General features: G+C 34.3%; 1 protein-coding gene across 1 annotated transcript in view; it reads left to right on the forward strand.

The window, feature by feature from the left end:
• The first annotated feature begins 2,331 nt into the window (after positions 1 to 2,331).
• Positions 2,332 to 12,185, forward strand: part of LOC130647479 (calmodulin-regulated spectrin-associated protein 1-B-like) — a 29,498-nt gene continuing 19,644 nt past the window's right edge. The window contains exons 1-4 of the mRNA XM_057453350.1: positions 2,332 to 2,450; positions 3,776 to 3,880; positions 4,415 to 4,621; positions 5,971 to 6,056. Of these exons, the coding sequence (XP_057309333.1) occupies positions 2,424 to 2,450; positions 3,776 to 3,880; positions 4,415 to 4,621; positions 5,971 to 6,056 (425 nt within the window). The 5' untranslated portion in view covers positions 2,332 to 2,423. The remainder of the gene's footprint in view (positions 2,451 to 3,775; positions 3,881 to 4,414; positions 4,622 to 5,970; positions 6,057 to 12,185) is intronic.

Genomic DNA, 12,185 nt, shown 5'->3' on the forward strand with positions numbered 1-12,185 from the left:
ATTTAAATAAATCATAGTCATATATATAGATGTGCATATTATACATGGCTAGCCTCACAAATATCCAGGGATATAGACCATTTCGGAGATTATGTGCCATTATGGATTTTCGAAGCCCGGTGGTGCAAATTAAACTTTGAACCCTTTATGCCGTAGTAGAAAACTCTCTTAAAACACACAAAAAGAAACGAGTTTTGTATACACTCGCAGCGTGTTTAGGTCTTTGTAATGTTTTTATCTTAGTAACTGGGGATAACACCAGACAACATTTATTTAGCTTTGATCTATTAATGAATTAGAAATAGCAATTAAATACACGTGTAGGACATAGGGATACTGGGTGTGTTTTATTTCGCTAAAGTGGATATTTAATCAACTTTAAACATATTTTTACGATCGAATTATGCCTCTTACAGTACCGCCTGCGTGTAACTTTACATGTACGCGATAGTTATCACCTTCGCATGAGCTTTCGGTAGCCTTAGAACTTTCGTTGTTATTGTTAACCTATTGTTAAATACATTAGCTATTTTTGCATGTTGAAAACAATAGAGTTCATGTCTTGTTTGCGAAATTTAATTAGCTCATGTAATCTGTGTGTGTCCCATTGTTGTATTTAATTGCTACAGTCGTCAAGAGATCCATGAACGAAAATAAAATTTAACAAAGGTTTATTGTTTTTACTCACTTTACTTAAAACTTTAAAAATAAAAGCTTTTTTAGATCGCGTTTTAAAAATTTAAAAATGAAAAACGGCGATAGAAAAGATTTTTAGAACACATTTTAAAAGTTTAAGATTGAAAAACGGCGATAGAAAAGCTTTTTTAGATCGCATTTTAAAAGTTTAAAAACGAAAAACGGCGATAGAAAAGCTTTTTTAGATCGCATTTTAAAAGTTTAAGAACGAAAAGCGGCGATAGAAACGCTTTTTTAGATCGCGTTTTAAAAATTTAAGAACGAAAAACGGCGATAGAAAAGCTTTTTTAGATCGCATCGCAAAACAAAATGTTCTAACAATTAGATCTGTCAAGAACGTCAAAAGTTAGATTTTTAGATTTTTCTTTCTTCGGTATTGAAATTTAATTTGTTTTCAAAATCTTATCGTAAAGGGGAAAGTCCTGAAAGTAGGGTTTTTCCGTTTGCGCTGTTAAACGTTGCTTTTTATAAGAAGAACTTTTAAAAGTTTTGCATGTTAAAAAATATGCTTCGATGATAAAGAATTATTACTAAAAGTTTTAAAAAGTAGCAACATTAGTTTTTTTTAAATATTAAGTGTTATGTTCGTTCTTTTTTCTAAAATAATATATTTCAATAGCCTTCGTGATCTTTAACAATTTTAAACAATAACATGCATGTTACATGTGACAACAAAAGGATTCATCAAATCTTATTGTTATGACTCGAGCACGACAATAACAATAGAAAGCAATGTGTGTAAACAAAAGATATGTGAACGTTCTTTATGTAGACATGAGATCGTTACATGAGGTCGTAAAACTCGCGTACATGTAAAGTTACACGCAGGCGGTACTGTACAATGTATGAGGATTTTTTAGAACTTAGCGTAAAGCAGCTGACTGACTTCTCGTGGACTGAGTAATAGTTGAGTTAATCGCCAGAGCTTTTTCTGCAATGGAACTTATTCTGCCAATAGTTCAAACAAGCTTCACAGAGTAATTTATTTATTCATCATAAAGATTTACACTTTAGTAATAAATTACTGCTATAATTGCTTGCCCTGATAAAGAAACTGATTAGTAAACTTAACTCATCATTTTTTCCTTTTTGTCTGTTTTGTAGGAGAGGCATGTGATAGCATGCAAATTAAGCCTTGCATGCCTATTAATAGCACAAAAGTGCAAGTTTTTTATAAGAAGTGAACAGTATATAGCACAACCTGAAAGCACATCCAAAACACTTGACATGTGCTTTTTGCTACTCATTACTCATTTTGTGTGCCCTTTTTCAATAATATAAACAAATTAACAAAAAATCTGAGTGGTGGAAGAGGGTAGCTAGACTCCTTTATGTGTGATTTATGTTGATTATACTGATAAATTGATGTGAAAGTTAGCTATTTATTTGTAGGTAGCCGAATTCAATTGTAGCTGTACACCTAACATTATTTCTGTTGTCTAAAATTAATGAGCAGATTTTCTCTTGAGGATTCAGTTTTAATAATTTTTTTTCATAATGATTAATTAATTTTTGTTGCTTTCTGTTGTATGAGTTGTTGATGTGAGCCTTAATACATTATTCAAAATGAGACTACATATAAAAAATAGTTTTTCGTAATATATTTAATTTCACCTGCAGTTACCCCTATGGATACTTTGACACAATTATTTGTTTTTTAGTTGTGTACAATGTTGGAAAACTTGATAAATACTTTTACCAATTTTCAGTTCTTTACCTGAATAAAGATGGAAGAATCATATGATCCTGTGCAAGTAAGATTTTATATTTGCATGACTGGGAGATAATACTTTAGATTAGGAACATAATCTTACTTGCTTTTCTGTACCTGACACAAATGCTATCAACTCCTAAAATTTTGTTTTGTTTAAAAGAGCATAGTTGACTCTACTTTGTATGTTGCAAATGATGCAATTTTTTGATTAGAGAAGGTGCCAGGGGCTTATACAGGCCAATTTAGAAATTCTGATACCGATTTTGGAGACATTTGGGTCCCCAAAAATAGATAGATAAAAACTGCGTTACTTCTTGTAATGATGGATAGGGGCAAAATGTGGTGGTAACAGTTCTTGTAGGTTCACTTTAAAATATTAACTGTTTGATACAAGCAAGTTGAGTTTCTCGTTTCCTGAAAAGGTTGAAAGAAAATTTGAGAGATTACCGATGCCCAAAGTATGTGTGAGTGACAGGGGCAATAAGTTAAATAGATTGTTTAACCTGTGTAGAAATCAACTCTTATCACAAAAAATTAGTTATTAATTTCAATAAATAAAACGCAAATAAAACATTAAAACCAATCACAGTAAATTGGTATGCAATAAAATTATTAGCTAATAAAATTGCCTTATTTAATGAAAGATTTGTTCTAGCTAATTAAAAAAACAAACAAATCTTATAAAATACAGAAAATAGTATTTATGGGATGTTTTATAGAAGCTGTTGTATAGAAAATTGTAGGAAATATACAGACAGACAGACAGATGATACTGACGTAGTACAGAGGCCTGGGACTTTTTTAAGCTTTTATTTTTAAGCCCTATAATATAATTCCAACATCAATTTATACCTCAGGTTCCCTTCAGAAATTTTTAAGTACATCTGCAGCCTCAGGGTGTTAAGGTCTAATTTTTGGAGAACTTGATATTTACAGTTACTAAATCACCATCGTTTTAAAAAACGACACAATCAAGTTTGTTTTATCCAGTCAAAGTTTTATCTTAAAAATAACAAAAGAAGTCTTTTTTCTACAATAAAAATAAAAGATGTCTCAAATAAAATACATCTCTATAATGTTATTTACAGCTGTCGATAAAATATTGTAGTTATTTATAAAGAAAATAGGACTAAAAATTTCTATATTCAAGCATTTTGCTACAAAGATTGTGACCAAGGCCAAAAAACAGTTTTTCTTATTAAAAAAAAAATGTGTGTCAAAAAGCGTCCCAGAAATCTCTCTGATGTAGCTGCTGTTGTTAAACTCGTATTTCTTGTTATGTAGTTCCTTGAAAAACTGTTTCTTGTTCTCTTGTTTTTTTTTTTTACTTTTATATGCATAGTAATAACATTTTGTTGATTTCAGGCAAAGTTTTGTGCATCTCTACTTTGGTTTGTGTGTAGAGTGAGTGAAAATGGCCATACTGACATTCCACAAGAAATAACAAGTCCAATTGAAATCACTGCTACAGTAAGTATTATAGCTTGGTTTAAAATATACCACGCTCAGCAGTTGAACACTCCAGGTGCAGTCAAGCTGCGTAAGAAATCTTTCCAACAATATGTATATACTGAGATTTTTTGACCTTACTGTATATGACAGATTAAGCACTCCCCGCTCATTAAGCGCCCTAGAGTTAAAGAAAATTTTGTAAATAAGCGCCCCCTCCCCCTTTAAGAAAAGAGGATTCTTATTGGCACAAAAAGCAACTGTTTTTGCTGTAACTGTTACTAACAACAATGAAGATGAAGATAAAAATATTAAAATTTTATTAAAAATACATTATTAATATTGTATTTCTTTTTGTTTGTATTTTTATTTTTTTATTCTTAAAAATTGTGTGAATAAAATTTAAAAATTTGCTTTTCTGATAAAAAATTAATAAGTGCCCCTGCCAAATAAGTGCCCCCTGTCAAGATAAAAATTTTAAATAAGCAACTTGGGAGCTTAATCCGTCATATGTTTTTGTTTATGACATAGTTTGTCATTTGCTTTTTTTTATAGAATTCTCTAATTGTCCGACCTGCAGTTGTGAACTACCTTACCTCAGGCACAATGTACATGTCTGTTGGAAGTTTGTTGTTTCTACAAGAAGTTCGCAGCCTATGGGATTTAATCCAGCTGATGTCACGGAATGGAGTATATGTCTTGGATGAAAATGAAGATGCGGTTTCAGATTTAGATTTGATGGAAAGATTTCCCTTCAAGCTGGTGGGTTCTGATAACAAGGCTGAAATATTTTAAAATAGGACTTAAATTAGAAATATAAAGTCAGTTTGCAAAAATATGGTGTCTGTAGAGAAGAAAACCTCTTTACAGCTGTGGACTGAGAACATTGTGGGCCACTTGCATTTGATCCCGTGTTACTAGTTACAACCATTATAAAAATATGTTAATAAAAAAATTTGCAGATACAGTATTTCAATTTACAAATTTCTAATGATTGTAAAAACTTTGCAGGAAGTATCTTTTTGCAAGTTTTGCGAAATTGAATGCTTGAATAATATATTGTGCGAAACATATCACAAACATTTTTGTTTGGGATATGTTTTGGCCTCATAGTTTATATCAAATTACAGAAATAATTATTTAAAAACAAAGCTAGCACAAAAATTAATGCCTGTGAAAATTAGTCCCCTAAAAAGGCAATCATTTTCTTACATGGGCTTATTTGTACTTCTAAACCTCTTCACACATATATCAAATGAGTAACTATTGAATTCGCTTCATTAAATGGAAATTACGCCCCCATAGGGTTGTTCAAATTGAATCAAACTTGGCACACTTATAGTACGTCATAAAAGGAACAAAATGACGGCAATAAATTTTTGCTTGCATCAGCACATTTTCTGTGATGTCATTAGAAGTTTGAAATTTGTTAAAAATGGGACTATGTGCTTGAAATTTAATTACTTTTGTTCCAGAGCGAATTGCCAAAAATTGCACGAAAATCCGGGTTTTTTCGATTTTCGGGTAAAATCCGACAAAATCGGGAAATCAGATTAACCATGTGTATAAATTATGCAAAATGATTCTTCTTAATAAAACAAAGTTGTGTTGGAAATATCAATTTGTAGAGATAATTCTAACAGGAGTTATACAATTTTCCCCTTTATAAGGATTTAATAGAATTTTTTAGGGGTAGTTTCAAGTAATGGCCAATATCAGGCTAACCAATATCTGAAAGGTATGGGACCTAAAAAATTGGCATGCAGGTGTCTAATAGATAAATATTGAAACTCAGTAAGTTTCATAGCCATATAACATAGCAGTAAGGAGTTATTAAAAAGAACCAGTAAGGGGGGGGGGGGAGGAATCCACCCCAACCCCCCCCCTCGGATGGAAAAGGGTTAAGCCTGTTTTAAATCATCGACTGAAATGCTGGCTATTAGGGTAAAAATATTCCATACTGCATTGCATTTTTTAAACACAGTTGTTTATGTGTTATTAGGGAGGCAAACAGTTAGCGTGTAACCAAGCTTTTATTTTTGGTGACATTATGTGTCTGTGACGCAGCTTTTCCTTTTTGGTGATATAACATCCTAATTTTATTTCTTTAGTTTTCTCACTTGTCATTAATGGACGCATTAATGACGATGTATTTGAACAACAAAGTGACCATCCAACATATTGTTGACGTTGTCAGGTAAACTATATGTACGTAGTTGTGAAATAGAGGATTGGAAAGGAATTTTTTTTTCAGTATGAATTACCTTTACTAGCATGAATTTCCAATTTTAAGAACAAAGATCCCATTAAAAACAACAAACAAAAAACAGTTTCTTTTTATTTAATTTCTCTAAATGTTTATAAATCTCAATCAAAAATCAATCAAGGAAGTTTTCTTTTTTTAGTAGTCAGGATCAGTTCTCTTATATATGAATTATTCAACAAACTGTTGGCTCTACTTCTACTGACTGATAGTCTTGTGGTAGAGTGTTAAACCCCCGTCTAGTCATACAACTGGTTATAAAAAGTGTGAATCCATCCTTTGTCTTTAGTGTTCAGCATAAAAATAGGATTGATATCTTAGGCGGTTGTTTAGTAAGTGATTGATGTGCTTGCTTTTGTAACTCAATTTGGAGCTTTAAATCCATTAGGACCCCCTGTGCAGAATCTTCATTGATATCAGTACCAATAGGAACTGAAGTGGCTATTATCAGTAGCTATTTGTAATAAAATAATAAATACATGGTGACCACTCCTCCTCAAATTCCTTAAATAACCTTAAAAAAGAAAATCTCCTTAAAACTACTTAAATATACTTAAAAAAATTGAAATTTTAGCTATTCTCCTTTATTTCTCCTTATTTCTTAATTTTTCTGATATTAATTTTTTGGAAATGTGTTCATGGATTGTTCATCACCAGTAAAATAAGACATATTTCTCTGTTACCTGAAAATCCTATATTTTCTAAATATAATTGTAAACTCCAAGACAGTTGGTTAACTGTTAATAAATATTCCAACGTGGCTAGAGAAAGACAAAGGCAATGAGTCTTGCAAAGTGCAAAGTCTGTGGTATAAAACACATTAAGCGTTTGCCTAAAAAGGATTCTATCCTTACCCCCACTCGGAAGGAAACCATGCCTCATGAGCAGACAGGATCTGCTGCTTCAACAACAAAGCAATCAAACATTGTGAATATGCTTTAAAAAGATGCTGTGTTCAAAGTAGAATTGATTTTTTGCCTTGACATTGCTCAAAGCAAATACTCCTTTAGATCAAGTGATAACAAGTCAGATCAGTTTTCTTTCATGTTTCCTGATAGTAATATAGCTGAAGACTTCTCATGTGGTTAAACAAAGTGCACCTATATTATCACACATGGTCTTGTTCCTTTTTTAAAAACATTTTACGTGTAAGTGAATTGGGTCACTTTGTTTGCTTATTTGACGAGTCGTATAATATATTCGGTTTTGGAATAATAAAATCAACATGGTATGCACTCAATATTATAGTTCAGGATTTATGGGAAAAGCTGCAGAAGTATATATTCTTAAAATGTTTAAGTTCTGTGTGAATTGTTTAAGAAGTGAAAAAATGCGACAAGTATCCCTTGATGGACCAAATCAAATCATGTTTGTCAATGCGCAACAAAAAACGCAAAAACAATGCATTGGGTGTGCTAGTTGATCTTGGTACATGTAGTTTACATACAATTAACGGATCCTTGGAAAGTGGCGCAAAAGCTACTGACTGAAACTTAAAAAAGTTGATGTCATCAATGTTCCAAATTTTCCATGAAATTCTCTCAAGAGCAAGTGATTATGAAAAAATGGCTGAAGCAACAAGATCAGATATTCCCTACATGTTTTGTGGAACTCGTTGGGCTGTAGCAAAGAAAGCAAGGGAAGTTTGGTCAAAGGTGGTAATTGTGATTGACTACTGGAAATCTTTACCAAAGAGTAAACAACCCGGTAGCCAGGCCTAAACACTACAATCCCGGTCAAAATATATTGGCAGTAAGCTACAAAAAGTGCAGTATAATCCTTTCTTACCCCCTCTCCCCCATTATCAATGTTTGGAAATGCGTTAGCACAACTTTTGAACATTGATACTGGGGGAAAGGGGGCTTTGTACTTATCAAGCTCTTGCTACACATGAAAAAAGGGTTTACTGCCATTATTTTTGACCGGGATTGTCTGAATTTCAAGAAAAAAATTTGACAAGAGTTGTGGCCTTTTTCTTCCTAGAGAAAGTCAAAAAGGCCTCTGTAACTCCAATTTACACGTGGACTTGACCCTAGTTTCTATGAGACTACTATTCTGTAACGAATCCAGTGAAATGATAAGCAAAATTAGGCGCCAAAATCCGAAGAAAACGAAAGTGAAATCAAATGATATTCAACACAAGAAATAAGCTCTCATCCTAGCCTAAAATAACGTATAAAATAAAGTATAAAACCTAATATAGAATGGCAAACAATATAAATAGCGATGAGGAGCTTGAGAACAAAGACAGTTGCAGAACGTATATGTTAACGTACTCCAAAGCAGATCTAAGTGTTGCTCCAAATCAAAAGGCGTTCACTGACATCGTATTAGAGGCATTTTCCATAGGGACGCCTAAGGCTAATGTCGAACACTGGGCTACTTGTACAGAGGTTCATGCAGATGGTGAGCATCAACACTACCACATGGCATTGAAACTGAGTGGAACCCGTCGTTGGCGCCCCATTCATCAGCACATTTACAAGACACGTAAGATTTCTGTGAACTTCTCATCCAAAAACTATGGGTACTTGGCTGCATACCGTTATGTTTGCAAAGATAAACCGTTTGAGTCAGTTTTGCACAGCAAAAATCACCCAAACTTACAGAATGCCAAATCACCAGTGTCAAAGCGGGGTTTCACTCGTTTTTCCCAAAATTCAAAGAAACGCCGGTGTTTGGAGGGTCCAGTACAAAAACCGGAAGCTTCAGCTAAACGACGCTTATCTAATAGTGATGTTGCCAAGTTTCTTGTTGAAAACGACATAAAAAATGACACTCAGCTCATGTCAGTAGCAAACCGGAGACAAGCTGAGAATCAGCCAGACTTATTCAATTTTATCTTAAATAAGTCTTCAAAGGCACTCTCAGAACTCATTTCTGTAACTTGGAAAATGCACAGTGCCCCTAAAGCGATCGAGCGACAGCAAAAATGTAGACTTGACGTTGTGGTAGAAAAATCAAACACAGCCTGCGTAGACGGATGCAACGGCACTTGGTTGGTGTGTGCAAGGCAAGTGTTGAGAAACAATAGCATCAATATATACGTTTTTGCTGATGCTCTGCGAGAATGTTTGAAGCGTGGTCGCAAGAAAAATAACAATATCCTGTTAACAGGACCAACAAATTGTGGAAAATCATTCTTGTTGAACCCTGTAGAACTAATTTTCAATTGTTTTGTTAATCCTGCAAGCAGCAAGTACGCATGGGTTGGCCTCGATGAATGTGAACTCGCCTACCTTAATGATTTTAGGTGGTCAGCGGAATTAATCGCATGGAACGAATTTCTCCTCCTGTTGGAAGGTCAGACTGTTCACCTGCCAAGGCCTAAAAACCAGTTTGCCACTGACATGGTTATAGGCAGGGACAATTCCATGCCAATTTTGGCTACAAGCAAAGGTTCAATTGAACATGTTGGAAAATATAACCAGAGAGACCAACGCGAAACAGATATGATGAGTTCAAGGTGGCGAGAATTCAAATTCATTGAAGAAATCCCAAAGGAATCGATGAAAGACTTAGAACCTTGTCCGCACTGTTTTTGCACCCTGGTTATCCAAGGCATGGATGCGTAACATGTATAATATATAAAAACTATGTTCGTATTTAAAAGTTATTATATTCCATGCGTCACAAGTGCGTCACATATGCATCACAAGCTATATAGTACCATGCTGTAAAAGAATTTAATGCGTCACATGCGTCACATCCGAAGTTTTAAAAGAATAGTATATATATCTTTAAAAAAAATGTTGTGACGCATGTGACGCATACATTTAACAGTTAAACACATGCAAAAAACCGAGTGACGCATTAGTGACGCACTGTGACGCATAGAATTTACAGCTAAATATCTTTAAAAACTTAATATTTTGTTCTGGCACCTTTGTGCTTTTGCACAAGTGCCAACCTTTTTGGCATTGATGATATCAGGTTGTCAATAGTTTGTTTTGGAATACCTGTCAACATGGTTTGCTTCATTCTGTTCACAAACTGTTCATATGTTTCTGCTGTGATGTTCTGTTTCATTGCGTCTTCTTTTAATTTTGTCCTAACCAGGTGGAAAAAATTTTCTATTGGGTTTAGATCCGGGGAGCGTGCCGGTATTTTGACCATGACATAACCTTTGCGCTCCAAGGCCACCCTCGCTGCTTTTGAATTTTGTTTAGGACATCCATCCTGAAGAAACTTGTACGGTAGCGCAGACTCGCTCTTCGCGAAGGCAGTGGGGAATTGTTCATCAATAACATACCTGGCAAAATTGTCGCCAGTGATTTTCCAGTCATGATGGTGACACATGACAACATCATTACCAAAACTAATCGCAACGAAAAAATTTGCCATCTTACCCCCACTGCCTTCTTTTCGTCCTTTTGTTGTGATAGAAAGACCTTCGTTGGGCCTACGCCAGGTCATACTTGATACTGTTCTCGCCTCTCCAGCCGGGTTGGGCTTAAATGCAAATCCAATCCCATCCAAATAAAACCCAATCTCCTTAGTCCAGTACTCGGCCGGGAGATTTAACTGTTGCCTAGCAAACTTCGTGCGAATGGATTTGTCTTTCACGCTCAAAAGTCCTTTTTTCCTTGATTGACAATACTTGTAACCATGTTTCTGCAAACAACGTTGTATGTCTCTGTTACTTATCTTTCAGCCGAGTCCTGCTGTCTCTTGAACTTTCTTCGAGGAGAACTGTACCCCATTCCGTCGCAATTGTGCCACAGTTCTGACAATAATTCGTTCCATACGGATAGACAACTTTCGAGGGCGACCTTGGTTTTCTTTCCGTGAATCGAACGGGGCAGCGGCATCCATAGGTTTTTTTGCATGCCTGTAAATGGTCCGCTTTGCAAACTGTTTTCCATAACGCTTGACAAGCTCATAACAACTCAGACCGTTCTCCTGATGCAATATCCTCAACTTCATGGAAGTTTGTAGGTCCATTTTTTGATACTTACCCCGACTGTTTTGTGGAGACATTTTGATTTTGCGCTGGTTTTATGTTTATATATATCTTTCTAGAAAGACGAAAATATACATGTTGTTGTTATCATTGTTTCTGTTGGCAGTTATGTACATGCAAAACAAACATAAACAAGGTCCTTTTTTCAGTTCGATCTTCCCTTACAGAGCTTAGCACTACCTTATTGGTACTAATTTTCTGAATTTTTGACTCAAAATACATGTACCCTTTCATTCTTGAAAAGGTATATATATATTTTTTGCGCGTAGTACTTTTCACCCAAAACATTTTGCGCGTTGCTTCTGTACTAAATTTTGCGCGCAAATAATTTTTTTTCGCACAACTGCGTCAAAATTAATACCCACAAAAATTAGTAACAATAACGTATTCATCTAACTACAATTTTTCACGGAATATTATAATGTCTCGCGATTATCGAAAAATGCCCCATTCGCCTCGTCATCTATTGTTTTAGCATTTCTATTGTTTCCAATTTTAGCATGGCACAAAAGAAACAATGCTGGTACATACTTCAAAACATATATATAGTATCCACCTTTAGAATTAATTTAAAAATTAAGTCAAAAAAATTACTGCAAAAAATTGCCGAAAAAATTCTAAGTCTAAAATTTCAGAGACAATCCCGGTCAAAATATATTGGCAGTAAGCTACAAAAAGTGCAGTATAATCCTTTCTTACCCCCTCTCCCCCATTATCAATGTTTGGAAATGCGTTAGCACAACTTTTGAACATTGATACTGGGGGAAAGGGGGCTTTGTACTTATCAAGCTCTTGCTACACATGAAAAAAGGGTTTACTGCCATTATTTTTGACCGGGATTGTAGCTTTGACCACCTAATTACCAGAACTTAAGACAACCTGGTATCCTTGAAATTAAAGTTTTTTGAAGAAATCAGTGCTGTTTTTAACACATTTGTTTTGGTTTTGTCCTTAATTATCCTTATTTTTTTATTTCTTTATTCTTGTTCGCAGCAAAATATCATTAAAAAGTGTCAATTTGTCTCCTTAATTTTCCTTAATATCCTTACTTTTGTTCTCATTTTATTAGTGGTCACCCTGAAATAATAATAATTCTTTAT

This window comes from Hydractinia symbiolongicarpus, chromosome 6, assembly GCF_029227915.1.
Source record: "Hydractinia symbiolongicarpus strain clone_291-10 chromosome 6, HSymV2.1, whole genome shotgun sequence".
NCBI lineage: Eukaryota > Metazoa > Cnidaria > Hydrozoa > Anthoathecata > Hydractiniidae > Hydractinia > Hydractinia symbiolongicarpus.